A 27,744-nucleotide genomic window follows, 5' to 3' on the forward strand; every position below is an offset into this window, starting at 1 on the left:
TTGTGACTGTATTTAGTCGATTTTTCTTTATTATAAAAAACGAATACTGTCTGAAAATAAGTGAGTTTAATACTTCTCTAACTCATGAATAAAAGTAGCCTTACATACAGAGAGAATATTACTGAAAAGGATGTATATCAATTACAAGATGAATGCTTGAATAGTATTAAAAATACGTTAAGGGTTGCAGCACATGCTAATGAGATTTCAAGATACGGTGCAACAAAATTAAATGAACAAACAGAGCAGCTTAATAAAATCGAAGATGACACTGAAAAGATTAAGGACAATTTAAATAAAACAGAGGAGGCAATAAGCTCAATTAGAAATCCCATATTATTTTGGTTTAAGGGACTATTTAAAACTGAACGAGTAAAAAATTCAGAGAAAACAACAACTGAAGAATCAAATACAAATAAAAAGAATAAGATAAGCGAAATTAAAATATCAGAAAACTCGGAGAAGCATAAAGGTAGAATTCCAACTAAAAACTCTGAGTTAATATTCAAAAACGAAGATTCACACGAAAGCAAGTTTAGCGACAAAGTTGACGAGGGGTTGAATCAAATAGACGATATATTAAATGAAATGCATTCTAGAGCATTAAGTATGAACTTAGCATTAAAAAATCAAGGATTGATAATTGATAAAATAAACGATAATATAAATGACAATAACGTTAAGATGAAGAACCAAAGAAAAGAGCTGGGAAAATTAATTGGAAGATAATACCCCTCAAATTGTTGTAGATTCCAATACAAATTGTTTTAAAAAAGAAAGTTTTTATTTGTAAATTTAGATAAATTCATATAAATATGCTTATATATGAAGTAGAGATGCAAAGTACACAAAATCACTGCTATTTTCTGTTGCTTTTCCTATACTTAACTCCTAATTCATTATTAAAACATGAGCTGATGTCGTGAATTTCTAAGTAACTAAGAAAGCTGAGAAGGAACGATGTGTGTTGGAGGTGGTAAACGATCCAAAATCGACTGTACTTTCTCATCTTTGTAGATTACAAACTTTCCTTCGTTTATAGCAGCTATTTCTACATTAACGGAGTTGATTTTTTCTTCCATTACCTGACGAAGAACAATAAGGGCGAGATTTTCTGCCTCTTCAAGTGTCATGTTTGAATTATAACTTTCAACCAGAATATTCTCAGCACCCTCCTGTGCAGTTCCAATAGCTGCTGCGGAATATTTAGTGTAAGTACCAGATGGATCAGTCATCCACAAACTCGATGTACCATCACTATCAATTCCAGCAATAAGCATTGCTACTCCAAAAGGCCGAGAAATAGTTTTTTTTTTCCCTCTATCTTTTATATCTGAAAAATCCAACGCCAAATCACTGATTGCCTGAACTACAGACTGAGTTGGCATTTTCTCATTATATGTAAAAAAGTAGTTCTGAGATTCCACTCTAGCATGGTCTATCATAGTTTTCGCATCAGCAACAAGGCCACTCATACAACATCCAATGTGATCATCAATCATCATAATCTTTTCTAGTGATCTTGGCTCCAATAATGGTGAGCTTATTCTTTTCTCACTTGCAAGTATTACCCCATTTTTTGTTTGAATTCCAATTGCAGTTGATCCGAGCTGAAAAGAGTGAAAAATTATTGATAAAAAGTAGTTTTGAGGAACCTTCACATTCCACAAAACATAAATTTATTTACTTACCTTAATAGCTGCAATCGCGTATTCAACTTGAAATAGTCTACCCTCAGGAGAGAAAGTATTTACACCACGGTCATATTCATTTCTAGAAGCAAACATTATAATAATAACTAGGTTAGTCTCACGCAAACCAAATGAAATTTTCAAATTTAATAAAATATTACTAATATCTTTCTTAAACTATTTAAAGTTATACTTGTAATGAATTTGGTTGAAACCTCAAGAATATCCCCCCCCCCCCCACTCTCGCTCATTAAAGTTACTCCCGCTGACAATGAAAAGAATAACTGCGTTTTTACTTTTGCTTAATATAAAAGGATAATTTGGGGTGAATTATATTTTTTTATTGTAGGTAATACAATTATTTAAAAAATAATAATGAATTTCAATGTTATAATTTTCTGATTTAACCTGGCAAAATAAATATTTCAACTCAAACAATTAACACACAAATTAAGAGTGTTTCAAAAAAAGTTTTTTTTTGTTTTCAGTAAAGATAATTCCTTGTTAATTTAACTGTATACCTTTACACTTTACAAAAAATTTTTTATATCACGAATTTATATTTCGTAAACATTTTATTTTGACCTATGAATACCTTTTTTTAATTATACTATATATGTTAAAATGTGTTTATTAAATATTTAATACTTTTTTAATAAAACTTTCAAATTTACCATAAATAAAGGCGAATTGTTCAATTTTACTGGAATAATTTCTTACTCTCATATTATTTGATAGTCATTTGAATAATGATGTATTTAAAATTTTGTCAGATGACTTTACCTATGAGATTTAGCGTTGATTTTGATTTCCCGCAAAATCATTAGTTGACAAACATGGAGGATAAATTAGAAATAAATGTATATTCAACTAATAAACAAAGTACTATGCAGATTTGTCAGAGATGTATCGACTATCTTACTGAAGTAAGTCTTTTTATACTAAAAAAATTATTTATTTCTAACTGTTTTTTTATAATTTATTTTCTTTTCTATAAACAACTGCAAGGAAGGGGATAGAACTGTTAAATTAATTTCTAAATCTAATGCAATTCAGAAAGTAATTTCTATCTCTGAATTGGTTAAATTTAAAATTCCAAGTGTTGTTCAAATAAATAGTTTAATAAATCTAGATGTAAGTTAACTCAGTAATATATTAAAGTTGTAATATTTGTAATTGTTTTCTTTTAGGATCAATCAGAGAATAGAAGAAAGAATATTCAAATGATAATCACCTTATCAAAAAAAAAATCAATAAAATAGCAGGTTTTGTCTGTTTATTGTAAATTTATACATCAATAGGTCGGGACACCTTTCCAAAAATAAAGGTTAAAATTGACAACCGTCAACTTACTTTTCTAATTTGTCTATTCCTTACCAAAAAAGAAAAAATAAGTAAAAATCAAAATAACATGTTATAATAGTCATTTAAGTAATAACAGATATATAGGTATTTAAATTTTCTTGAAATAGTTGCTTTTTTTTAGTGGGAACTGACGAAATTTAATAGTTTGTAAAAAAAAAATGGAGCATATACAAATTAATAATCAGAAAATTTTAAAAACAGAATCAAAAGGCAATAATATTTACGGTTCCACATTGAACGAAAATTGGCACTGGTATAACGATTCACAAATCAAGACAGATACGAGCAATACATACTTTAATGCTGGAAACAGTGAGCTTGGAATAAAAAGCATAAGAAAAGGTAAATTATTAACTAAAGAAGAATTAAATTCTTTTAGAACTATAATATGCAATGATCATTTGAATTCTAAATGTTTAGATCCTGAATCTTGTTTCTTTTCGCATTGCAGTGCATGGCAAAGAAGAAACCCGAGTAAATACAAATATTCGCCTATTATTTGTCCAAATATTGATTTCCTTAGGAAAGGTAATAAAGGTAGGATGTCTTTATCTTGTAAATGCAGGAAGGGAAGACTATGCGAATTTGCCCATACTAAAGAAGAAGAACTTTATCATCCAGACTCGTATAAAAAAAAGAGGTGTAACTCATTTCCAAATTGCAAAAGGTATTATTGCCCATTTATCCATGAAAATGAACAACCTATTTTAGATGAATATGAATCAAAAAATGAAGAAGTTAAGATTGAAACAAGTTCACTAAATACAGAAGATAAATTTAAAAGATGTGATAGTTTTGAATATATACTTGACGATATTTCTAAAAACATCATTGACTCAAAAAAAATAAATTTTGATGAAAGTAAACAGGAATTATTAATAATGCTACTAAATTGTCAGAAACTAATACTTGAAGGTGATTACTGTTTCGCCAAAAAAATCACAGAAAAGATACTAAATTCAATTTCCAAGATAAATGAGTATGAAGAATTTTCAAACATAATGTCATTGAACATGTGGTCAGGTTCAATATATTATCCAAATTATCTAAGTAAATCTAACTCAAAGTTTAAACAGTATAATCAAGGAACTGAGTATCCAAGTTATTTTTGTTTTGAGGACTTTAAATTAACAAATGAACCCTAATCGCAAAAATCAAATTTATGATTTTAACTTTGATAGGTCCTATTTTTAAAGTTTAGATTAGAATTATTGAATTACTTCCGCTTTTTTCACAACAATTTAAATGAGTTTTCTTGATCAATAAAATCATTATTATTCTCAATTTTTGATTTTTTTTTGTTTTCATATATATTTCTTTTATTTTTTTGCAACCTTTTTTTAAATAATAATTGTTTATTAAATTCTGTTGGTTTGAAGGTCGGGTTTGTCGGATCAATTGCGAAGTCTGAATCTGTGAATACTTTTGAAATCCTAGGATCGTTTATAGAACCAGTGAAATTTGTTTGAATTGACTCAAGGGTTGCTCTAGCTACAAGTTCTCTCCTTTTCTTAGACTTAATTTTTTCATGTGATTTCTCAGCAAGAGCTATTTTCTTCATATCGAAATGTCTATCCTCATCTTCAGACTGATCCTCAAATTCAATATCTTGAACACCCTCACTATCATAATGTGTATTTAAGCATTTGATATTTGTAGATTTTTCTCTTTGGAGTTTTTGTTCTTTAATTTTTTCTCGTAACCTCATTTTTCTTTCTTTCTTTTTCTGTTTTCTTTTTTTTAAATACTCCTGCCAGGGTGTTAATGGCTTATTTGATTCACTTTCAATATTCATTTGGTCCTCCCATTTTTGCTTTCCCTTAGAGATCAAATCCATAGATAAATTCTCAAGATCTTGGTTAAACTCAATTTCAACTTCATTATGATCATTATTATTTCTATCAAATAGGCGATTTATATTGTAATCCAAAATTCCATTATGTTCATAACTTTCATTGTTCTTACCTTCTTCAACTTGATCATTGAAAATATCTTTGGCATCACCCAACAACAAATCTCTCATATTGGATAGTTTTGTAGATGTCAAACTATCAGATGGGTCTTTATTGTTCTCATTGAGAACATTTTCAACTTCACTACTACTGGAGCCCAAATAAGCATCAAAATCATTTTTTAAAAGTTCTTCCTGAGTGAATTTCCTTCTTAAAAATTTTACTCTTTCTTTCGGCGTGTCATCCCACGTTAAAATAGGTCTAGAATGTCTTAATGCAGATGTAAAACATTCTGGTTGTTTGTACTTTGGAGGAACTCCAGTTGAGGTACTTATTGCTTCGTAAGGAAAGTCAGTAATATTATCGGGAACAAATCTCATTTCAACACAATCGATACAAAAGTCAGCCTCCATTCCATCCAATTCATCATATAATTTAATAGCGGTATCCACAGAATCACAATCTACAATTGCATAGTAATAAAGAGACTTCTCAACTTGATATTTTCTTATTGCTTCATAGTCTTCCTCTGTCATCTCCTCTGAAAAATTTGGAGCTTCCATTTTTTCACTCGAAAACCTGTCATCCCCTATTTTCGGTCCATTTACTTGTTCATATTCCATCCTTTCTTTTCCAAAACAAGAAGGATAAATCGCTATTTTTTTTATCATAGAATTTGAGTACTCTGTTTGTATAGTTTTAGATGTATATAAAAAACTTGAGAGAATGATGTAAATATCATTTGCATTAATGTTGTCCCAATCAAGTCCCATAATAGCTAATCTATTAGTAGCTTCTCCTTCAGAGAAGCCCATTTTTTTTAAAGGGTTACTTTCCCAAACAGATTCTATATATGATTTGCTTGAAGTATTTACATTAGATTCTTCTGGTAAACTGCTTACACTTTCACCATCCCATTCAAAAGAATTCTCTGATTCAGATGAATCTATATCCGTTACTACCTCCTGAATAGAAGTAGAATTTTGCTCTTTAATATTGAATTCATCTTCCTCATACATAAGGTTAAATTCTTTATCTTTTTTTTTTATTATACGATTTCCAAACGGGTCTTTCGATGATATTACCGAAAAGTCCTCATCTGTAAACATACGACTGAAGCGTTTATCAACCTTAATTTTACTCCCTTTTAAAAAAAAAGGTTTAAACCTTGGGTCTCTTTTAGAATCAAACCTTTTATCAGTCACCATATTTGAATTTAACTTTCTATCTTTCATTTTAATTGTAACAAAATTAAATAAACACTACTTTCTAGTTAATGGTTGACATTAACCGCCTGATAAGAACTCAGCAAAACATAAAGATACAATTGGTAAAACATTTTAAAAATCTAATGACAAAACAAAATACTTGCAAAATAACATTAAAATTTTTAGTTTTAAAAATTATATTAATCCCTAATCTGTATTTTTAATAATATCAGTAAAAAGTAGCATTAAAATTAGACAGTCTTTATGCAATTAACTTGTATAGTTGGGAAAGCGTTATATTGTCGAAATTATAGTGGTGAAAGTTTCCATTACTTAAACATGGCTTGCTATTAATATTATCCTCACAATGTATTCCTTCAATTTCTTTTTCACCAACCGAGATAAACGTAGACCTAAAGTGGTGTACTTTATGACCTTGTAAATTTAGTATATGCAGAATATTTCCAGAGACAATAGATTTGATTATTTGAATTATATTTAGATGTATCTTCAAAAGATGGCCAAGTGATTCGGAAAATGGTTTACATATAGAGTTTAAGCTAAGTTTTTTATATGAGAAAATAAGGATGGATTGACCGTTAGAATTTGTAAGGAATTCCCTCAGAAATACTCCGGAACTATAATTACTTTGATTGAATATGTTTGTGAGTATTAGATAGAATGGAAAAGTGTTGATTATTGAAATTGTGAAAAATAGTAACAAAAGTGCTACGTATACACAACTCCAAATAAATAGAAAGTTAATATAAAATGCAGCAATTGTTGGAAGAATAAGAACAAATATCGTAAAAAGTATTGTGCCAATAAGTAGTTGTTCTGAATAATGAGAGTTGTTATCAATATTAGAAAATATGTTGCTCTTTATTCCACGGAATATGTAAAAAAATGTTTTTATAGCTTTTAGGTTGAGGTTGTAAAGTTTTGCCATGATAGTATAAATAAAAAACAAGAGAAATGAGTAAATATTGAGAATATCCCAAATCAAGGCTACAGCGACTGACATTCCACATGCAATAGATGCAAATTTAATTAGAAATATCATATTATGGTTCAAATCTGAAAAGTGTTGGCTTGTAAGATCACACCAAAATTTCAAGGCTGCTAGTGTTAAATTACCAATAAGAGTAGTTAAGTTTTGATTCAACTTAAATCCTGCGGGAAAAGACATTAACCATTTAACTTGGGTATGAATTGCATCATGATATATATAAAAGAATGATTTTTCCATTAATATTATTAACTCTTCTGAAAATGCGTCAATTCCAAGTGCAAATATCATCCCAAAGAGATAATCGATTAATATAGTAGTTACTGAAGAGTAGAGTAATATCTGTATAGAGCTATGCAATTTTGAGTTAGATTTAACATATCCGCTTCTCAAAACATAATCTAGAATTATCCAATTTCTCTGATTTTTTATTTTAAATGCTAGTTGAGAAATTGTAGCACAAATATTTTTCTGAATAAGTGTTTGAACAACTGGGAAGTTTGAAACGCATGACCAAATTAATGAAGAGACAAGTGAAAGTCCAATCATTATATAGAATACCAAATAAATGAATATTTGTAGAAAGAACGGGTCCACTTTGTAATTAGGCTTTTTGTTAAATGTCAAATCTGTCATTGTTTCTGCCTCATTATCATTCACTAGCATTTCACAATATTTAAAAAGTGAAAAATCTCCATCTTTTGTATCATATTTTACATCTGGAATCATTTTATTCTCACAAACTTTTTCATTTTCAATAAGATTAATTATATTATCCAGGTGTCTGTTTGCATCTTCAAGCATACTTCCAAGGTTTGATATTTGTTTCCTATGACTTGAATGCAAAATTACGTTAATATTTTGAAAAATCAAGCCATTAAATTCATTGTCGTATAACTTGGAAATTTTAATGCAATCGTTACTAATTGAATCGTTGAAATCAACATTTACTATAGCCATTACATCATTAGGGAAACTAGAAGAATGAATGATTGCTCGGTTCAATACATCTTTACAATAATATTCATTAATTTCGTCATTATAAAACCTCAGAAACCCTAATACTTTTGTATCTTCCGTGAAATTTAGACTGTTTAATTCCTCAAATAGACATTTTAATTTGACGCCCAAAATGCCCACTTTTCCATTCCAAACCGTAAAATTCCCCAAAATTATATATTCATTTGGAGAACCTAATGGATTTTTGAGCAAATCTTCTGCTAATACAAGAAATATTTGCGATGGCAACTCCTTCATTCCAATTAAATAGGCATATTATCGAATAATCTCAATAAACGTTTAATTTTATAGGCTGCTTTCACTTTTTTTTCAATTGCTTGTGCGTCATGTCTTTATAATAGTAACTTATGGCGGCAACAGAAGTTCGAGAGGCAATATTATTTGTCAAACTGACACATTTTATATTTATAATACAATTTTTTTTTAATGAAAAAGGAATTTGCCGAAATTATTATATTTGATGGGATTTAATATTGAACACGATAGTAAAGCGGTTCCATGGTATGATTCTCGTGAGTTTTTTGAGGTTTTCTCATGGCTATCTAACTCGGAGTTGGGTTCAAAATACATGGCACTTAATAGATTGCGAGTATGGGAAGAACGAAATCATGGAATTACTAAGCAGTGCCCAATTTCAGTTATCAGCACAATCCATATATTGTATGTAATGTTACAAGACAATATATGGGACTGGAATTTAATCAGCGATAGATTCAATGAGCTAAGTTTAAATTGTGGCGAAAATACTTTGGACTCTTTTTCTAAACTGAATAAAAGTATTGAGGTTTTAGAAGGCTTTGGGAAAGAGCTACATACATATATTTTGATTAATGATAAGATATTATCCCTTCGAAAGCAATACAGTTTAGCAATTATTAGAGTTGTTAATTTATTCGCAGATCAGTGCCAGTCTAAGACATATGCTAGATCAATAAGTACAATTGCAAGTGAGATAGGAATTCCGCAAATACTTGTTGAAATTAGACACCAATCGACCCATGGATCTGAATTACCTTCTATAGAAGTTTGTAGAATCGGAGCTATCTCAACTCTTTTCTACTTATTTTTTAATTATTGGAAGAAACAACATAAAATTTTATTAAATTCAATTATTTCATCAAATAGAAAAATCATTATACATATAAGAAGGCTAATTTTAATTATATCCAATCTAAGGTTTAGTTCGTGCGTTCATGAGAATAAAAGTGAGGAATTAAACAATATTGAATACATAAATTTTGATTTAATTAATGAAATCGACAGATTTAGTGAATTATTTCACAATGCACTCACAAGAACTTCCCTGGAATTCATTTCAACAAATATTAGAATCAGAAATAAGGTTTTAAATTATTTTAAAGAATTGAACTTAACGGGTAATTCAAACGAGAAAAAAATTGCAGATGAAATGCTAAATATATTAACTGATTTCAAAGGTTCTAAAAATAATACTTTTATTAAAACAAAAATATTAAAGAAATTTACATTAAAGTTATATAACAACCTGCCAAAGTTTTATAATGAAATATGGCAAATTTTAAATATTATTAGGTCCACTTGTATTGATGAGAAAATAATTAAATGTTTTGTAACTGATGAGATAATAAAAAGAATATGCCCATTATGTTGTCCTACAGCGGTAGTTGCTGTATTAAAACTCATAAATAATATGAGTAACAACTTAAAGGTTGAAATTTTATCTTTTTTGATTTCTGGAATTATTTTAAATAATGCAGAATTGGAAAATGAATCAAAAAAAAAACTTCACAATGAATATAGGAAAAAAGATAAAACAAGATTCTTTTTTTGGTTGAGGTTGCTTATTCCAAATATGAAAAGAACCAAAACAAACTCTATTAGATTAAAAAAAGTGAAATATGTTATAGATTATGACAAGAAACGGCTGTTCGAAATAATAATGTTGCTTACATTTTATAAAAGAATGGACAAAGGTGACAAGAAATTATTAGACTACAAGAAAATACTTAGTACTATATATGAATCTCAAATAACACTTTTTTTAATTTTTTCAAAAATGATTGAATTTATCCCAAAAAAGTTACTTAAAAATGGAACTATTCAAAAGGATATATATATATTAAACTTTATTAAATTTTTGAAGGAACTTAAATGTTTTGAGCTAACTACTGATTTATTGGAGGGGTTACTGAAGGATGAAAAATTCACATACATGAATAACTTGGATCTTTTCTTTAATTTTCTTAAAATTAGTAAAAAAAATACAAATAACAGTAACAGTAGAGGTATTTTAATCGAAAATTCTGGAATGACTTGTTTGCTTAAAACAGGTACATATTGGGATGAAGATGAATTTAAGATCTATAATTTTTTAGACCATACTGATAAAAACAACGAATCAGAAAATATTCCACTCACTAAAGGTGATGAGGCTTACGAATTGGAACACAATGGCTTTGAAGTTATCACAGAAGTTGACTGTGTTAATAAATGCAATTGCTTAGATACAAAGAGTGAAATAAAGCTACTAAGTATGTATGATGTGAATAATAAAATTACTTCAAATTACATGAATAACTGTCTTTTAAATGCTGAAAAACTTAATAGACAAAGTATTGGTAGAAGGGAGATTATGTCTGAAAGGGCACTTAATATCAATTGGGAGTCAGTTGTTAACTTTTCGGGATCATAGTGATTTGAATAAAATTTTAAAAATAAATAATGAAATTGTAGCTATAATTTGTCCTCTATATTTTAGTCAAAAACATAATTTAAAAGTAACACTTTTTGTGGAATACGACATATGCATTTAAGAACTATTTTCAAACTTTTATTTGAATTATCAGGATGAATTGAACTTGCATTTAATGCTTCCATTGTAGCTTTATGCTTCATATAACATTTTTATATATATTTTTATTAAGTTTTCCCTTATTTATATCAAACTTTTAATTCGATGAAAACATTCATTAATAACTCTAATTTATTTTGTATTTATTTCATTATTACAAAATGTTTCTAGTTTAATTAAAATTGAAATTTAGAGAGTTATGTATCTAAATAAACAAAAAGTTAATTGTCCTTCATATTTATAAATTAATCTATAAATTTAATTATTTTTATATACAATAAAGTCTTTTCTCGTACATTTCACTATGTGAAAAGCTACACAATAGTGTTAGTCAATAGCTGTATTATTAATGGAAGTTTAAACTCTGAAGAAAATGCTATAAAAGAAAAATTAAAGAACAGGATTAGATATATCCTCAAATTCTTTTTTCTTAATATTTTAGTATTATAATAAAAGAACGACTTGAAAAATAATCTTAACAATATCATTTTTAATAAATCAGACATAATTAAAACAGTCAAACTCCGTTATCTTTGCACTGAACCTACTCTGAAACAGATGTAATTCACATATCAAAATAATATTCTAACTTTTTTATAAAAACTCCTAAAATTCATCCTAAAAGTCTAGGGTGAACTCTTACTACTATTTACATTTTCCAATAGTGTTATTACATTATTGGAAATAATTACTGGTTTAGGCATAAATATCAAGACAGACAAATAGTATGAAAATACATAATTAAATACCCTGATTTTAAGTGATGAAATAGGTCTAGTAACACGGAATAATGTCATCAATTTTGAGAATCATCATTACTGTTTCAGTTGCAAGTTTTACAGAAGAGAGGTTTACAAGCAATGGTTGTAATACATTCTCTCTTAGTATATCAGTAACTGTTGATTTTCTAACATTGATTCCTGCGTATTTTTCGCCCTCGGAGTGTCTTTTTCTAAGTTGAGTTACAATTTCAATAGGGTTTAATCCTGCATTTTCTGCAAGTGTATATGGTATTATTTCAAATGCCTGTGCATAGGCACGAATACACATTTGTTTAACTCCAGAGAGTGACTTTGCCCAGTTAGTTAGTTCTGTGTAAATTTGGGCTTCACAAGCACCTCCACCAGGAACCAAAGCTTGCTCCTTGATAATGCTTCTTACGACACAAAGCGCATCATGTATACATCTTTCAGTTTCATCAAGCATTAAAATATTAGACGCTCTTACAAATATAGTCATCATATCCTTCCCTGGAATACCTGTAATCCTGCAAATACGTCCATTTCCATCAAGATCCTCGTCAGAAACACTCATTGCTGTTCCTAGTTTATCTGCTTTGAAGTGGTCTAATGAGGAAATAGGGGAACAATTAAGTGCTTTGCTTAAAAACTCTATTTCATCTCTCTCAATATCCTTAACAACTAATATCTTTGATTTTGCACAGTAATCAAGGGCCAAAGTGCTAACAGCTTCTCTTAATATACTCTTCTGAATAAGGAGCACATTGCAACCAGTAGCTGCGATCTGTTTAATCATTTTTGCTATCAGAACTCGCTCTTCCCTAAGAAGCCTGTCCATAGCAGTGTAATCTTTAATTATGATATTGTTTTCAATATCAGTCTTTGGAGCAGAGAGACAGAATTGTATTAAACCAATACGTGCATTGTTAACCCTTGTTGGTCCACCTGCAGTTCTTGAAACTTTCTGTTGGTGGAGAATTAAGCCGTCAACAAGTTCGGTATCCTCAATAGTACCTCCTAATTTTTTTACAATTCTAATATTTCTAAGATCAACAGTCTTCCTTACAGACCCTGCTTCACCTTCAGATATTGCCACCAATGAACTTTTCTGGTCCATTCTAGAAATACCTAAGACTGCATCAACGGCAATACGTGCTAAATGTTGAGCATTATGACTAACAACCTTTGAGCTAAGAGATGTACAAGCAGATTTAATTAAAGTAGCTCTATCATCCAAATCAACCTTCACTGAAATATTTCTAAGAATACTCTCTATCATGTTACAACCTTCCATGAAATATTGTGATATAATTTGTGGGTGAATTCCCCTGTCTAAAAGTGTCTCCGCAGCACCTAAAAGACTTCCTGCAATTACCACAACAGAACTTGTTCCATCACCGACTTCTACATCTTGTGCCTTTGATAATTCTACAAGCATCTTAGCACATGGGTGTATTACTGCCATTTCTCTCAAAATGGTAGCACCGTCATTGGTAATTATAACCTCTCCTTTTTCGATCATCTTATCCATCCCCTTGGGGCCTAAACTTGTTCTAATAATCTCAGAAATTACCCTTGCAGCAACGATATTTTCATGTCTAGTTGTTCTACTTCTTTCATTACGGCTCAAATTTTCGGTTGCCATTATTAAAACAAGAAGTATTGCAACTATTTAAGATTAATTTCCCACACTAAATAAATATTCAGAAAAGTTGTTTATATTACTCTTGTGTTTAAAATACAATGATCTAGTCTTCAGTTTAAACCCAATTCACAAACTTTATAAGCGGACCTTAAATAGTTTGTTTTCAATTAATCCAAAATCACATGATCATAATGTACAATTTGTCTACTTGATACCCGCCAAATGTAGTGCGCCTAATTATAAATTTAGCAATATGCTGGCCTAATAACAATGTTAGTTATGTGTTAAGTCATCTATTTGTAATGGAACTAGAGACATTAGTTGCTCCTATTCGTTGGATTATGTATATTTCATACTTTTACTCTAGTCAAGAATATTTATAGAGTATGTTTTTCTCTCAAACAAGTTATCCTCTGTCTTCCGGTAACACTAATCAACTTGGTGGGGGATTATTTGGGTCTACTGGAGTTGGAATAGGAACTCAATCTTTAAACCTTTCTACTAACACACAATCACAGAATAGTTTGTTCCAGACAGGATCATCAAATTTATGTTCCTCATTATTTCAAACACCTAACTCATTTACTGGGTCAGGTAATTCTTCAAACCTTTTTTCAACGACAAGTTTAGGCAATTCATCATCTACAGGAACAGGTCTTTCTAGTTCATTTGGAGTTGGTGGTCCTTTGTTATGTGGAACAAATTCATTAGTATCACAGACTCAAGCTCAATATTTGCCCTTGAACCCGACTGTTGGCCAACTGACGAATTATATTCAAAGTTGGAAATCTGAATTTGATGATATAGAGTTAAAGTTACGTGAAAATGACTCTCATGTCGAGTATTTAGCAAATAATAAGCTACTTGAAATAACGCGTTTGTGTAGTACATACAAAAAGGGAGTTGAAAGGAGAAATGAAGAAATTGAAAATATTAAGTCCAGACAATGCAGAGTTCAGGATTCTATAGAATCGATTATTTCAGAAATATCGACAGTACAACAACTTAGTCACGATCTAATTAATATATATGATCGTGTTAAGGAAATTGACCCGAAAAATTCGTCTCGACAAATACAGCCACTACGGTTTCCGCTTCCAATTTTTGAATTCTTTTGTGAAAATCTAACGAAAAAATGCAAGTATATAGAGGAAATGGTTGATAATTTGAATGGTACAGTATCCTCATTAAGAGAAGAAATGGTGAATACAACTTTTGAGGAGATATTAAAATATATTGTTGAAGTCATAAATAACAATTACGAAACCTTCTATACTCTTGTTTCTCAGTGTTCTCAATTGCATGACAAAACCGAATCTATTTTGAATATTTCAAAACTACACGAGGTTGGTAGAAATTAGGACGTAAATTATTTTTTCTATACAAAATCAAGCCTTCCCTTTGGGTTCAATAGTATTTCTCCTATTTGGTAATCTTCAAATTTTTCAGCCTGTTCATCTATATTCTCAATTAAATGTTTTGGTATACATGGTTGTTGATCGCCCTTAGAGTCAGTTTGCTTATCTTTGAAAATATTACTTATTTCACTCCATTTTTGTTGAGTTTCTTTCTCTCTTTGTTTTTGAATGCTCTCTTTTCTATCATTTATCCATATTTTGTATTTAGTTTCAAATTCTTCATGCGCCTCTTTCAGTTTGACGAGAAAGCTCTCAAATCCCGTACCCACTGATGAGGATACTCCAATAAATTTTAAGTCCCTATAAATAGTATATATCAAATACAGGTGAATTGTTGTTAAACTTACTTGTAGAATTCATACAATGCAAGCGCTGATGATCTACTTAAACTTGCCATGTAAGAGTCATCTGTAGACAACACAGAATCAGAGAATGAATCATAATCTTTCATCCACTTAGTACAAATAAGATGATCTACAACATCTATTTTATTGAATATAAGTATAAATGGAAGTTTACATCTATACATAACACTGCATGAGTAAAGCATATTAGACATAAACGTTACAGGCTTTTGGGATCTAACTGTATCAACAATATACGCTACCACAGTTGGAAATGATAAGGAAAGGCCCTCCAAAATAATTGAACCACTTGCAGACCAATTGAACACTTCTATTTGTCCAGGAGTATCGATAATCACATATTCCAAGTCAGTTTTCGATTCTAATATACTTAAAACCTGATCAAATTTAACAGAAAAAAGACTCAGGGATGTCATAATGGCTCCATTTGGTCCTAAACCATACTCTTTCATTATTTTCTTATAATCAAAAGTACTTTTAATATTAATATTAACCGGATATGGGCATGATAAAACCGCAGGATCTAGGTTAATTGTATATGCCTTCTTCCCATCCTTAGATAAATAGTGGTATAATGCACTTACAAACGAGGTTTTTCCACTCCCAGCCATACTGAAAAAAGAGGAAAAATAATAAGTAAACAGTTAATTTTGTTTAAAAATAAGATATATTATGACATTTTTCGGAATAATTTGAATATATCACTCAATTTATCGGTGCTATATAATTTTCAATGTTACTCTAAAAAAAACTTACCCGATGACAACAATAACTATTGGAACCTTTTTCAAAACGTTTTTAGAATTAACACCAGGTATTTCTGCGTTATCCACCATTATAGATATTGATTTAAAAGAGCTACTTTTATTGTAAAATTTTTATGTTACTTATTTAAGTTTGTAGATTTAAAGTCGGCTTTTAGCACTTAGGCGGTAACTTGTATACCACTTTACCCTGTTAATAGATGACTAAAGTTTACATGAGAATACAAATAATAAAGATGGAATAACATTCAACAATTTATAATAACTATAAATGTACATTTCGTTTAGTTCAAAATTCACATTCTTTATCTATTTAATGAATTATTAGAAAATAATTATTTGCACACCTTGAATTTATGAATATTAAATTGCACCCAAAAGAAATAATAATTTCTTACTTAAATAGAATATGTATAGTTTATGATATTTTAAAGATGTTGAAAAGTAACTTATCCAAACCTGTTCAATTAAATATAAAAGGTATTGGAATTTCTAGGGGAAATGCTAAAAAAGAATTGATTTTAGATGAAATAAAAAATCTTAACACACCAATAAAGAGAAAACCAAGCGTGGAATTTACAAATAAAAATGATATTGATTTCTTGAAAAAAGAAAAAAATATTGAATCTAATTTGGCTACAAGACCAGAACCTATTTCAAAAGCTGCTCTGGAAGAGGCACGTGCAAAAAGAGCAACAAAATCAATAACAAAACAAGTGGTTGTTTCGCAGAAAACGAAAATAGAAAAACATTCTTCTGGAAAAAAAGAAGCAAAACATAAAGTTTCAACAGAAAAGGTAAAAAAAAAGACATCTGAAGTTGAAAAACCTTTACATAAGGAGGATGTAAGTAATGAAAGTGTGAAGGTTAAGAGTGACGAGTCAATGGCATTAATGCTTGAAATTGAGTCTCTAAAGAAGCAACAAAAGATTTATCAGGATGAGATAAAGGAGTTAAAGCAAGAAAATTTAGCTAGTATGAGGACAATTAGAGCTCTTGAAAATGAGAAGAAAGAAGAATACCAAAGTAAAAAGGATATTGAACTTAAAAAAAAGCTTTTGGAGTCTGGACATCAAAAAAATATAGATAAAATACAGAACTTAATTAGAAATTGTAGAATTGACATTAAAACACAATTTGATGACTTTATAAAATCAGATCCAAAGATTAAACCAGAGTCTCACAAAAGAAAAAACAATTCGAGTATAATCAGCTTATTATTATGTGACAAGAGTTATGATAAAGGATTGTTAGACCAACTGATAATGATAGAAGAAAATAATGGGAACATTTGGGGACTAAGCTCTCGTGATCTTAAGGAGCTAAATTCTATTCTAAACTTCTACAGTTATGTTGGTATGGATGCAAAAGAAATAAAAGAACATTTAGGTAATTTAAATTGGTTTTTGGACATGTCATCTCAACAATATTCTAGCATTCCATATATTACGAATTCAATAGACAAGTTATACCAGAATGGAGTAAATTTCGAGGAGTTTTTGACTTTCTTATTTGTTCCCTTATTTTCTTCGAGCCATTACAGCTATCTAGATCAGTTGTTTAATTTATTTGATATGGACAACGATTCTTATATTTCAGTAGATGATCTGAAAAGTGTGTTGAGAGAAATTGAGTGGGAGGATGCATTTACAATTAATGATTTAAAATATTTACTTAGACAAATGAGTGCAAGTGTTAACAATGAAGAATATGAGGGTAGGAAGCTGCTTATTAGCAGGGGTGAGTTTAATGATTTCTTCAGGTCTATTTTCGATTAAATTGTATTATATTAATGAAAAATAATGATCAAATATTAATAATAAATTACTTGAAAAAAATAATAATTTGATAGATACAATTATATAATAAAATATTATTTATTCAGCCACTAAAAAAAAGAAAACATCTTAAACTTTAATTTGAAAAATTCAAATTATAAATTTATATTATTTGGAATTATTAAAAAAATATTCATAATTCCACTTTTTAATATAAATATCTAATTTTGTAGCAAAAATTAAATAATATGTAAATATTTATTGTTCATTAAATAAGTAACGAATTAAAATAACCTTTCAGAACTGTGCCTTCTGCTATTTACAGGATATGTACCACTTGTACCAGAACATGTTGTAATTCCACCAACAACGTTTATTGAATCCTTTCTAACCGTATTGTAGTCAGAAAACCCAGAAACCGATGGAATTCTATTATTTCGACAAAATGCCCCAGCTGTAGAGGAAGAAACAGAACCGGCCCTTTTGTTCCATCCCCTAGACCCAAAGTTCCCAGTTCCAGGTTCAATAATAGACCCTGTTGATAATATTGAGCTATTTCTTTTATGTGGATTTTCACTCCATACAACACTATTTAAAGATGCAAAACTAACGATATCATGTCTTGGTGGATGTACTTCGTACATTCTATTATGTGCTTCTGTAGAACATCTCCAAAGCTTGCCTTTGAGACCAGATTCATTTCTAATTCTACAAACCTCAAACTCAAGAGCTTTCCAATCTATATGATGGGCAGTACGATGCCTAACCTCGAGAGCTTTTTTAAGATGCGCTTGAATTGCCCCAGTCCAAAGACCTCTATCCATGGTACTATCACAAACTTGGAAAACAAGTGATTTTTGAACATCTTCAAATTCAATAGAAAATCTTTTCTTGTTATGAGAGAGGTCCATTTGAGCTCTAAACAAAATGAAATTTACGCTACCCCTTGAAGCATTTATTCCAAATAATCGATAAGACGACTCAGAATCAAACCAATATAAGTGGCACTCATGTACAACAACATATCTCTTTTGCCATCTTATTGGTGGAACACTGAAATTACTATCTGATTTTTTATATAAATATCCTGAAGTAAACAATTTAGAAGTAAGTTAATATTAAAAAAAATTGACTTAAACTTACCAAATATAGGTGGAACGAGATTTAATTGCAATTTATTCTGAAGATCGCAAACAACAAGAGTACCTCTTACAAAACGAAGGGATAAATCGTTGTCGGACAAATCTGGATCTGGCATTGTTAATTCAGATGTTCCAATCAATTCATACATGGCTCTTCTTGCGTTTGTAGTATATTGAGGAATATAACTGTTATTTGCATCTGAAAATGGATCAATTAATTCTTTATTATTACTGGAATACCAATTTCGGCATCCATCTTGAAAAGTGTTGATTTTATACGAGTGGTCACGGCTGTTATAGCTGTATAATCCACTGCTATTCAACCTACAAGGGTCTCTTTCTAATAAGGAACATAACATTTGATTTGCTTGGTAAACATTCATCTTTTTATTATTTAATTGGGTTTTTGAACAATTTGCAAAGTTTCTGGTATAAGCATCATCTTTTAATTGCGAGGAAGAACGCTTATTTAATAAGTAATTGGGACAAGTTCTATCCCCTCCAGTAATAGATATCCTATCTCTTTGATTTTTAATTTGTTTTTCTGATTCATTTGATGAAGGATTATTATTTACATATGAAATACTGAATCTTCTTCTGCTCATACTTGTTGAATTATTTGAAGTGTCCTCAACTTTAAAGTTCCGAATATCTCCAGAAAAACATTCCTTTTTATTATAATTTATTTGTTCATTGCTGCTCCTGGTAGATGATTTATCTCCTCTTTGTACATAATTGAACTCTTTACCTAAAACCTCCTCCATTTCCGAATTTCTCTTTGATGCCCCTTTATAACACAAATCCCTAGTTATTTCAAGCATTGATCTGCTTAAGTATTTTGAATCAAGCGGATCAGAATGTGTTATAAATGGGGTTAAATTACCGAGTGACCCATCATAAGATGAAGAAACCCCTCCTGATGATCTTCTTGAAAAACTCATCTGAAACAATAAAAGCTAGATAAGATAAGCAAATGTCATCACAATACTATGTTATATTATAAGTACTGTTTATTTTATTTTTAATTTAATAAACATTAATCCAGATTTTTATCAATTCTATAGCAATACTTTATCCTTTGAACACACTTTTTGCCAAGTCCAATATTATTTTAGATTCCGTACTACTGTTTGCCCGCCCGCGCCTCGGCGCGGCAAAATTTAATCTCTGAGATTAAAGTGTAAATCACCTAGACTGGACAATTAATCATCCTAAAATGAAACCTAAAGTAGGATGTTATTCTATCTAATTACATTAATACATTTTCATTGTTTATTTGATTTATATCTGGATTGATAAATAATTACCATCCAAATCCAGAAAACCAGCTAGATCCTTCAGGTAAGGTTCCTGTTGTGGGTGTTGGTGGTGGTGGGGGTGTAGTTGAAGAGGTTCCACCAAACCATTCTAACCAGGATGAGGCTTCAGTCTCTGATTGTTTAACTGGTTCCGCTGTTGGTGTTGGGGGAGGGGCAGGGGTTGTTTCTGTGCCTCCACCAAACCATCCACTGAACCAAGAAGATTCGGCTGAAGTTTCCTTTTGCTCTGGATGACTTTCCGGAGCTATACAAATTTTTTCTGGTGTAATCATATGGTTTTTATTTTTGTTGTAATTTTCTTCTTGAGGAGAAGAATTTTTATTTATTAGACTTTGTTCCGTTTCTTCAGTAAATTCAGTGTTGGGTTCAAAACTTGTTTTAGATGTCTGATTCGGTTCTGTTTTCTTGTTTTGGGGACTTGGTTGTCGTGTTTCTTGTGGTGAATTTGCTACAGGAGTGGATGTGAACCAACTTGAAAACCATGAGGTTTCCTCTTGTTCTTGAATTTTTTCAGATACATTATTTATTGGTGTAGGTGGTGGGGCAGGCGTGGTTACAGAAGCTCCTCCAAACCAGGAGGTGAAAAAAGAAGCTTCTTCTTGTTTACTATCTTGAATTTCATTGTTCACTAAGCTGCTATCAGTTACAACGGATGTAACTTTAATTGATGGAATATTCTCTATACTGGTTTTTTCAACAGTATTTTCAGCCAAAATAGAATTGCTTTCTCCTAAATCATTCGAATTTTCTATATTCCCTAAATCCTCATTGTTTTTTTCTTTAACATTATAAATTTCATTATTATTCTCTTGCAATCCCCCACCAAACCAAGAGGAAAACCAAGATACTTCTGTTGGGGTAGGAGGTGGAGGAACATTTTTCACCGAATTAGGCTCTGCTTTCTTTATATTATGTGTTTTGACTGAATTATTTGGCGTAACAGTTGAAATGTCATCAACAGGTTTCAGTGGTGGAGGCCGTTTAACTCCCCCTTTTTTGGATTTCGACTTATTTTTTGGGCTTTTAATTGGAGTCGTTTCTGGCGCCGGTGAAGGAGGTGGTGCTGGTGGCGTTTCTACAGCACTACCGAACCAATTACTGAACCAAGAAGTTACTTCCGCTTTCGGTTTAGATGGTGGTAATGAGGGTGGTGGTGAAGATTGTTGTTTTGATAACTTATTACTTTGCTTCCTTTTCAATTTCTGTTGATATGTTTTACTTATACTCTTTTGTGTTTCCTTAAGGGCTTTAGGTTTTTGCTCACTTTTCGCTGGCTCTTCAGAATACCCAATCCAACTCCAAAATTTATTTTCTTCCTGAGTATTTTGTTTCAGTGTTTGTTGATTGTTGACTTCATCGTGCTCTAGATCTTCTAAAGTTACCGAATAATTTTCACTAGATGTTGCTTTCGTCGCTTTTGCATCAGAATAATTATTATTAGAATTAATACTTTGATCATTATTTTCAGTTACTGTTTCCTTCTTTTTTTCCTCATTATTGTTTGATCCAAACCAACCTGAGAACCATGATGTAGATGTTCCTGCTGATTCGGACGCTTGTTGTTTTGAGGACTTAGAAATCGATTTTTTTACTGTTTTCCCTTTAATACTTTCAGATGATTTCATACTAATAATTTCGTTATAATTCGACTCATTTTTTGATAATAAATTCTGTACACTTTTTTTCTTTAACCCACGTATATTATTTGCATTTCTTCTTTGAAATGAATGCTTAGATTTTTTTTCCATCATGTTCTGCTTTATTTTATCTAAATCGAGTTTCATATGTATAATGTTTCTTTTCATTACATCATTTTCAACATTAATGGAACTGATTGTTTGATCAGACTTGATTTTTTTTTCATTTTCCTTTTCATTTTTTGTATTTGATGGCTTCTCTAATACTTCCTCAATTTTACTATGAATCACGTTATTATTATCTATTCTTAAGCAATTTATATTTCTGTTTATATCTTGTAATACACTGTACTCTTTTTCATAATTTTCTTTAATAACTCTAATTATTCTTTCCTCTTTGTTGTTCAAAATATTATCAAGTTGAGAAAGATTGTTGAACTCATAGAAATGTTTGGAAAAATCTGAAATTTTCTCTAAATTTTTGTTATTTTCATTTCCTATTACTCCTTGCTCCTTTAGAATCAATTTTATTTGTTCCTTTAATAATGCCATCGTATTACTTCCATATAGGGTATTGTCAACTTGCTGTTCTTTATTTTGGTTAAAATTTTCGTTAAACCCAGCCTCAATATTATTTTTTTCTTTTCTTTTATTGCTGCTTTTATTCATGTTTCTTTTATGTTTATGTTTACAATGATGTCTATAACAATGACCATTGGAAAGCTTGATTAATTTATCACCTCCATAGTGATAATGTTTATGATAGTGTTTTGGAACATTTTTATTTATATTTTCATTCTTTTCTTTTTTACTATTAATTTGTGTATATTTGTTCCTTTTTATTTTCATTTCTTCTCTCAGTATATGTAAAGTTATTGGGTCAATTTTGTTGTTTGAATCATTATGTAAGCTGCAGATGTGACAAGAGCACACTGATGTTTTCATTTCATTTTCAATTAAATTTAAGTCTAAATTATTTGTAATTTTATGAAAGTTACGTTTTACCCTGTTTCTCATATAAAAATCTTCGTACTTATCTATCGAACTTGTTATAACGCTGCTTTCATTTTCCAAGTTCTTATTTTCACGTACCCTTGTTTTACCTAGCTTATCTTGGCTAATATATTGATTTAAAGAAGAAGTGTTCTCCATTAAACTAATTTTTAGGTTTTTATTTGTTGAGTTTAATCTCATAATTTCTTGTTTTTTTATTAATGCTTTTAAATCTGTTGGATTGTGCATATTCCTACATATCCTTTTTTTCGAAATTTTGTTTCTATTTAATGACTTTTTAATAATATTTTCATTTTTATTTGACATTATTTCCATTTTTCTTTTTGTTTCTATAGATGAGAAATCAGAAGTAAGTAATTTATCAACTTCTGTTAACACATTATTTTGTATCTCTAAATAATTTTTAGAACTTGTATTTTTGTATTTGTTACGTAAACTATTCTCATGATTATCAAAAGAAAATATGTCAATGTTATTATTTGAATACTTACTTATAAATGGTTTGATTACTAAACACTCTGTGTCATTAATTTTGTCTTCAAATATTTTATTACAGTTTTTTTCCTGTTCTTTATCAAGAATAAAAAAATGTTTAAACTTGTCGCATAAATAATTTAATGGTGTAAATATACCATTATTTACTATCTTTTCACTATTTCTGGTATTATTGAAATTCAGTATATTAGAATTATCTTTCTTTGTTTGAATTACTGGAACTTTTAGATGATCCTTTAGTGATAATCTCCTCTTCTGATTTAACATTAGTTTTTTATTATAGATATTTTGTTGATAGCTGATATCATTTTTTTCCAAGTTAATTCCTTTCTCTTCGTCCAAGCATCCACCCCCCTTATTCTCACCTTTAATTGTTGAAAAGTCGTCTATACATTCCTCTAAAGTAAATATTTTTTTAAGTGATGGCCCCGAACTTACATATTGTTCACTTTTGTTACCATTCAATATTACCTTGTCAATATTATTCAATTGAACCTTTTCTTTGGCATATTCCGCTTCATTCTTTTTCTTGTTTTTTGGTACTTTGCTTTTACTCTTAATCATTTCACTCCACTTACTCTTTAAGATGTCTTTTTTATCGCTTTTAGTATTTGAAATATCACCTTTAATTGCATGAGTTTGTTCATCTTTGATATTTAATCCAAGTTTATTATTCAAATTCAATTGTTCTATCTGATTAGATTTATCATCACTTGGCATATTTATATTTTGCATCGGATTTTTTTCTTCATTCTTTACATTTTTTACTTCAACTTTACTTTTGAAGATATTTGTACTGACATTAGTAGTAGATTCAGGTTTATTGTTTTTTTTTAATTCTTGATTTAAAATACCCATCTTCACCACTAATAGATCTTCATTTTTGCAATCGTTACAATCTTTAGTTAAATTTGAATCAAGATCCTTTTTTTTAATAGATTCTTTGTAAATGTCTAAATTCTGTGAATTTCGTATTTCTGACATTTTTACGTTTGAATAATCATTCTTACATTCTTCATTCTTTCCTATTTGACTATTTATTTCTTTAAAGCAAATATCTTTGATTTTTCCCTTGGTCTTTAAATTTGCATTTATCTGACATTCTTTACCCATATGCAACTCGCTTTTTTCAATTACATTTGATTTTCGTATTTTTATTTCAGCTGTTTCTTTTTTACATAATTCATTTTGAAATGGTTCTTTTTTCAAGTGATTAGACTTCATCTCTTTCCTATAAGACTCCATATCTTTCAATTTGAGTGTAGACTCAATATAACTTTCATCAAATTCCGGTTTATCTTGAAGTTTCTCTACAATTATATTGCTTTTTCCTTTAGAAACCTTACTAGAATTCTGATTTTCAATATAAACTTCAATGGGTTCATGATTATGCATTGTCCCTGTTAATGATCTTTCTCTAAATTTATTTTCTACTTTTTCTCTTAGTTCCTCATCAAATTTTGGTTTATCAGAATTACAAAATTTCAAATTTTTTCCCTTTAATATTTTTTTTGAAATAAAATCTAATTTATTTCTAAATTCTGAATCTTGTTTTCCCTTGGTTTTTATTCCAAATTTTGATTTTTCTACATTAATACTCGCTTTGTTTATATTATTTTGTCTCTCAATTTCCACATCTTTCATATTAAAGGATTCTTTTCGAGAGTCAAAAAGCTTATCTATATCTTCAATAACTTCAAGACTATCATTCAGGTTAATTGTCAGTTCTGCCATTTTTGAATTTTTCTTCATTCTTTGTTCGACCTTGTTTTTCAATTCTTCTTTAAATATTAACTCTCCAATTTTATAATAATTTTGTTGTTCTACTTTCTCTTCTTCCAGAATTATGTTTTCAAAACTACGTTCAGTATCTATTTCTTTTTGATTTTTAACTTTTTCAGTATTTATAGTTTCACAACTTTGAAAAATCTCTTTATTTGTATTCACACTATTATGATATTTAACTTGATCTGTATTTTTCTGTTTTATAAATTCATTTTCTAAATTCGGCTTGCTTGTTTTATCTTGTTTAGTAACTTTAATCTCATCATCAATTTTTATATCATTTTCATTCTCCCCATCTTCACGATTTAATATAATGTCATTCTGTTTTTGTTTGTCACTTTCGTCTTTTACTTCATTTGCTATAAAATGACCAATATTTATATTTATTTTCTCATTTATGTTTTTTGAATTCAATTCATCATTCTGATCTTGTTTATCATATACAAGTCCATCTTTAATTTTTCCATCATAAATAGATCCTTTATTCTCATTTTCATTAGTTAAGTTATCACAATGCATTCGTTCTTTAGTATCTTCCACTTTATTATTTGTAACATCTTTCTCCAAGTTTTTATTATTTAAATTATCCATTATGTTTTTATTTTTTAAACATGTTTTGTTCCTTTCATTCTGCTTATTAATGCTAACTTTTTCATCAGGTTTCATTTTGATATTTTTTTCTGATTTTAAAATATTACTATAAACAGCATTATTTTTCAGTTTTTGTTGTTCAGAATCTTCATTCTTTATCTTATTTTTTTTCAGAATTAAAATGCTATTATCTTTGTTTGTATTTTGTTCTTTTAATTTTGAATTAATCTTTTCTTCTTGCTTATTATCTATAGTTTCTACATTTGGGGCTTTCTCATTTTCACTTGAACTGTATGTTAAATTACCATTCTGACCATCTTCAACATTGATTTTATTTTTGTCTTCATTTCTCATAATATTTTCGGTATTTCGATCATTTGATTCACCTTTACTTAGTTCCAGTTTATGTTTATCATTACTTAAGTTTTCTTCAACATTCTTCTGATTTTTTCGAATTTTATTATCGTTTTCTACGATTTCAACCGTATTTTTGATATTATTTAGAATATTATCGTCTTTATTTTTGTGTTCTTTAACATTTACCTCTTTTTTTTTTTTAATTCCAAGCTCCTTATTATCATAATTTTCAAATAATTCTTCTTTTGAGCTCAATTTGTCTCTAATTTTCTCATTCGAATCACTTTTTCTATTCTTTTCGTTAATTAAAGTTTGTTTATCTTTAAAATTTAAATCTGAGTTGCTTTCAATTTCTCTTTTAATTGATGATATTATAAGTGATCTGTTGGAGGAAGAGATATTGGCTTGATCATCTCTAGTTTTAATTTCATCATTTTCAGATTTTATTTTTAGTGATTCATTTAGTTTGTTGATTAGTATGTTATCTATATTATTAATATTGATACCTTCTGTGTGGCTTAACATAATATCTGAAGGTTTATCGTCTAGTTTCAAATATTCAATTTTTGAATTTATATTTTTTAATTTAGCTCCACCTTCCTGTTCTAGTTTTATAATGGTTTTTTTCCTATATAGTATATCTTTATTTATATTTTGTTTTTTATTAAATATAACTTTTTCTTCCTTCTTATTCGTTAAAATTTCTGATTTATTTTTTAATAATAATTTTTCGATATTTTTTTCTTCAGGTACTATTTCTATATTTTTTTTAATAGATGATTTATTATTGTTGGTCCCTATTTTATCTTGTATTTTTACTTTTTCAGTTTCATTTTCATGAAAATCATTTAATGATTTAAGTGCAATTTTTATTCTTTCCATCAATTTCTTTGATGATTTGTTTAAATTTCTAATTAATGGTTTATTTGGATTATTATTCCCTTCTAATAAATTTATTCTTTTATTTGTATCGGGTATTACAAAGTCATACTTTACTAGGTTTTTAAAGTATTCATCGACATCAACTTGACTATGTGAATGTTTAACCTTAAAGTCACTTTCGTTTTCACTTTCCCATTCAACGGGGATCATACTGAAACAATGCTTTTTAAGCATCCTATTTCTTATTTGATTTGCAGACAAATCATCATATTTATTTGAAATTGATTTTGAATTAATTAACTCAGGCTCCTGAGGTACAGACAAATTTGTAGTAAAATTGCTCGAGGAATCACTTGAATAACGGTTATGTTCATCATTACTAAATAACTCATTTATTCTTGATTTTGATTCATTATCATTGAATAATTTCTTAACCTTTTCCAGTTTTAATAGAGGTAGCTTTCTTTCATTTTTTGTGTCCTCAGAAATATTTAGGGTCATCTCAATGAAAATGAAGTTATATTAAAATGTTATACAGCATTCATTCGTAGTTATTTTAATCTTTATTACTTTAATTCTACAGTTTATTGATTAGTACTAAGCTAAAATGTCTTTCTAAAAAAAAAAAAAAAGACAATTAAAACCACTCAAATACAAAACATATTATCATTAAGAATATTTAAATATTATTTCATATAAATAGTTTCACATCTTTATTCAATTGAAACCTGTATTTA

The 27,744-nt window shown here is 29.1% G+C and overlaps 13 protein-coding genes across 13 annotated transcripts; 5 read left to right on the forward strand and 8 right to left on the reverse strand.

The window, feature by feature from the left end:
- Positions 1-84: 84 nt before the first annotated feature.
- On the forward strand, positions 85-729 carry FG386_000877 (uncharacterized protein; the record flags this gene model as incomplete). The annotated part of the gene is made up of 1 exon (XM_067340221.1): positions 85-729. The coding sequence occupies one exon, from the start codon at positions 85-87 to the stop codon at positions 727-729; it is 645 nt and encodes a 214-aa protein (XP_067197066.1).
- A 209-nt stretch (positions 730-938) lies between these two features.
- On the reverse strand, positions 939-1,787 carry FG386_000878 (proteasome subunit alpha type 5; the record flags this gene model as incomplete). Its single annotated transcript, XM_067340222.1, has 2 exons — positions 939-1,610; positions 1,692-1,787. 2 exons carry the CDS (start codon positions 1,785-1,787, stop codon positions 939-941), a joined length of 768 nt encoding a protein of 255 aa, XP_067197067.1.
- Positions 1,788-3,214: 1,427 nt separating this feature from the next.
- Positions 3,215-4,201, forward strand: FG386_000879 (CCCH RNA binding domain protein; the record flags this gene model as incomplete). The annotated part of the gene is made up of 1 exon (XM_067340223.1): positions 3,215-4,201. The coding sequence occupies one exon, from the start codon at positions 3,215-3,217 to the stop codon at positions 4,199-4,201; it is 987 nt and encodes a 328-aa protein (XP_067197068.1).
- An 86-nt stretch (positions 4,202-4,287) lies between these two features.
- On the reverse strand, positions 4,288-6,243 carry FG386_000881 (Vir superfamily protein; the record flags this gene model as incomplete). Its single annotated transcript, XM_067340225.1, has 1 exon — positions 4,288-6,243. The coding sequence occupies one exon, from the start codon at positions 6,241-6,243 to the stop codon at positions 4,288-4,290; it is 1,956 nt and encodes a 651-aa protein (XP_067197070.1).
- A 235-nt stretch (positions 6,244-6,478) lies between these two features.
- On the reverse strand, positions 6,479-8,482 carry FG386_000882 (uncharacterized protein; the record flags this gene model as incomplete). The annotated part of the gene is made up of 1 exon (XM_067340226.1): positions 6,479-8,482. The coding sequence occupies one exon, from the start codon at positions 8,480-8,482 to the stop codon at positions 6,479-6,481; it is 2,004 nt and encodes a 667-aa protein (XP_067197071.1).
- A 223-nt stretch (positions 8,483-8,705) lies between these two features.
- Positions 8,706-10,916, forward strand: FG386_000883 (uncharacterized protein; the record flags this gene model as incomplete). Its single annotated transcript, XM_067340227.1, has 1 exon — positions 8,706-10,916. The coding sequence occupies one exon, from the start codon at positions 8,706-8,708 to the stop codon at positions 10,914-10,916; it is 2,211 nt and encodes a 736-aa protein (XP_067197072.1).
- A 933-nt stretch (positions 10,917-11,849) lies between these two features.
- FG386_000884 (conserved probable chaperonin containing TCP-1 delta subunit) lies at positions 11,850-13,460 on the reverse strand (the record flags this gene model as incomplete). Its single annotated transcript, XM_067340228.1, has 1 exon — positions 11,850-13,460. The coding sequence occupies one exon, from the start codon at positions 13,458-13,460 to the stop codon at positions 11,850-11,852; it is 1,611 nt and encodes a 536-aa protein (XP_067197073.1).
- A 386-nt stretch (positions 13,461-13,846) lies between these two features.
- On the forward strand, positions 13,847-14,821 carry FG386_000885 (uncharacterized protein; the record flags this gene model as incomplete). Its single annotated transcript, XM_067340229.1, has 1 exon — positions 13,847-14,821. One exon carries the CDS (start codon positions 13,847-13,849, stop codon positions 14,819-14,821), a length of 975 nt encoding a protein of 324 aa, XP_067197074.1.
- A 17-nt stretch (positions 14,822-14,838) lies between these two features.
- On the reverse strand, positions 14,839-16,079 carry FG386_000886 (uncharacterized protein; the record flags this gene model as incomplete). The annotated part of the gene is made up of 3 exons (XM_067340230.1): positions 14,839-15,178; positions 15,226-15,855; positions 16,000-16,079. The coding sequence occupies 3 exons, from the start codon at positions 16,077-16,079 to the stop codon at positions 14,839-14,841; spliced, it is 1,050 nt and encodes a 349-aa protein (XP_067197075.1).
- Positions 16,080-16,441: 362 nt separating this feature from the next.
- On the forward strand, positions 16,442-17,785 carry FG386_000887 (uncharacterized protein; the record flags this gene model as incomplete). Its single annotated transcript, XM_067340231.1, has 1 exon — positions 16,442-17,785. The coding sequence occupies one exon, from the start codon at positions 16,442-16,444 to the stop codon at positions 17,783-17,785; it is 1,344 nt and encodes a 447-aa protein (XP_067197076.1).
- A 284-nt stretch (positions 17,786-18,069) lies between these two features.
- On the reverse strand, positions 18,070-18,696 carry FG386_000888 (pleckstrin homology (PH) domain containing protein; the record flags this gene model as incomplete). The annotated part of the gene is made up of 1 exon (XM_067340232.1): positions 18,070-18,696. The coding sequence occupies one exon, from the start codon at positions 18,694-18,696 to the stop codon at positions 18,070-18,072; it is 627 nt and encodes a 208-aa protein (XP_067197077.1).
- A 128-nt stretch (positions 18,697-18,824) lies between these two features.
- On the reverse strand, positions 18,825-19,868 carry FG386_000889 (uncharacterized protein; the record flags this gene model as incomplete). Its single annotated transcript, XM_067340233.1, has 1 exon — positions 18,825-19,868. The coding sequence occupies one exon, from the start codon at positions 19,866-19,868 to the stop codon at positions 18,825-18,827; it is 1,044 nt and encodes a 347-aa protein (XP_067197078.1).
- Positions 19,869-20,230: 362 nt separating this feature from the next.
- Positions 20,231-27,508, reverse strand: FG386_000890 (uncharacterized protein; the record flags this gene model as incomplete). Its single annotated transcript, XM_067340234.1, has 1 exon — positions 20,231-27,508. The coding sequence occupies one exon, from the start codon at positions 27,506-27,508 to the stop codon at positions 20,231-20,233; it is 7,278 nt and encodes a 2,425-aa protein (XP_067197079.1).
- Between the last annotated feature and the right edge of the window lie 236 nt (positions 27,509-27,744).

Source organism: Cryptosporidium ryanae (assembly GCF_009792415.1).
Source record: "Cryptosporidium ryanae isolate 45019 chromosome Unknown contig_18, whole genome shotgun sequence".
Lineage (NCBI taxonomy): Eukaryota > Apicomplexa > Conoidasida > Eucoccidiorida > Cryptosporidiidae > Cryptosporidium > Cryptosporidium ryanae.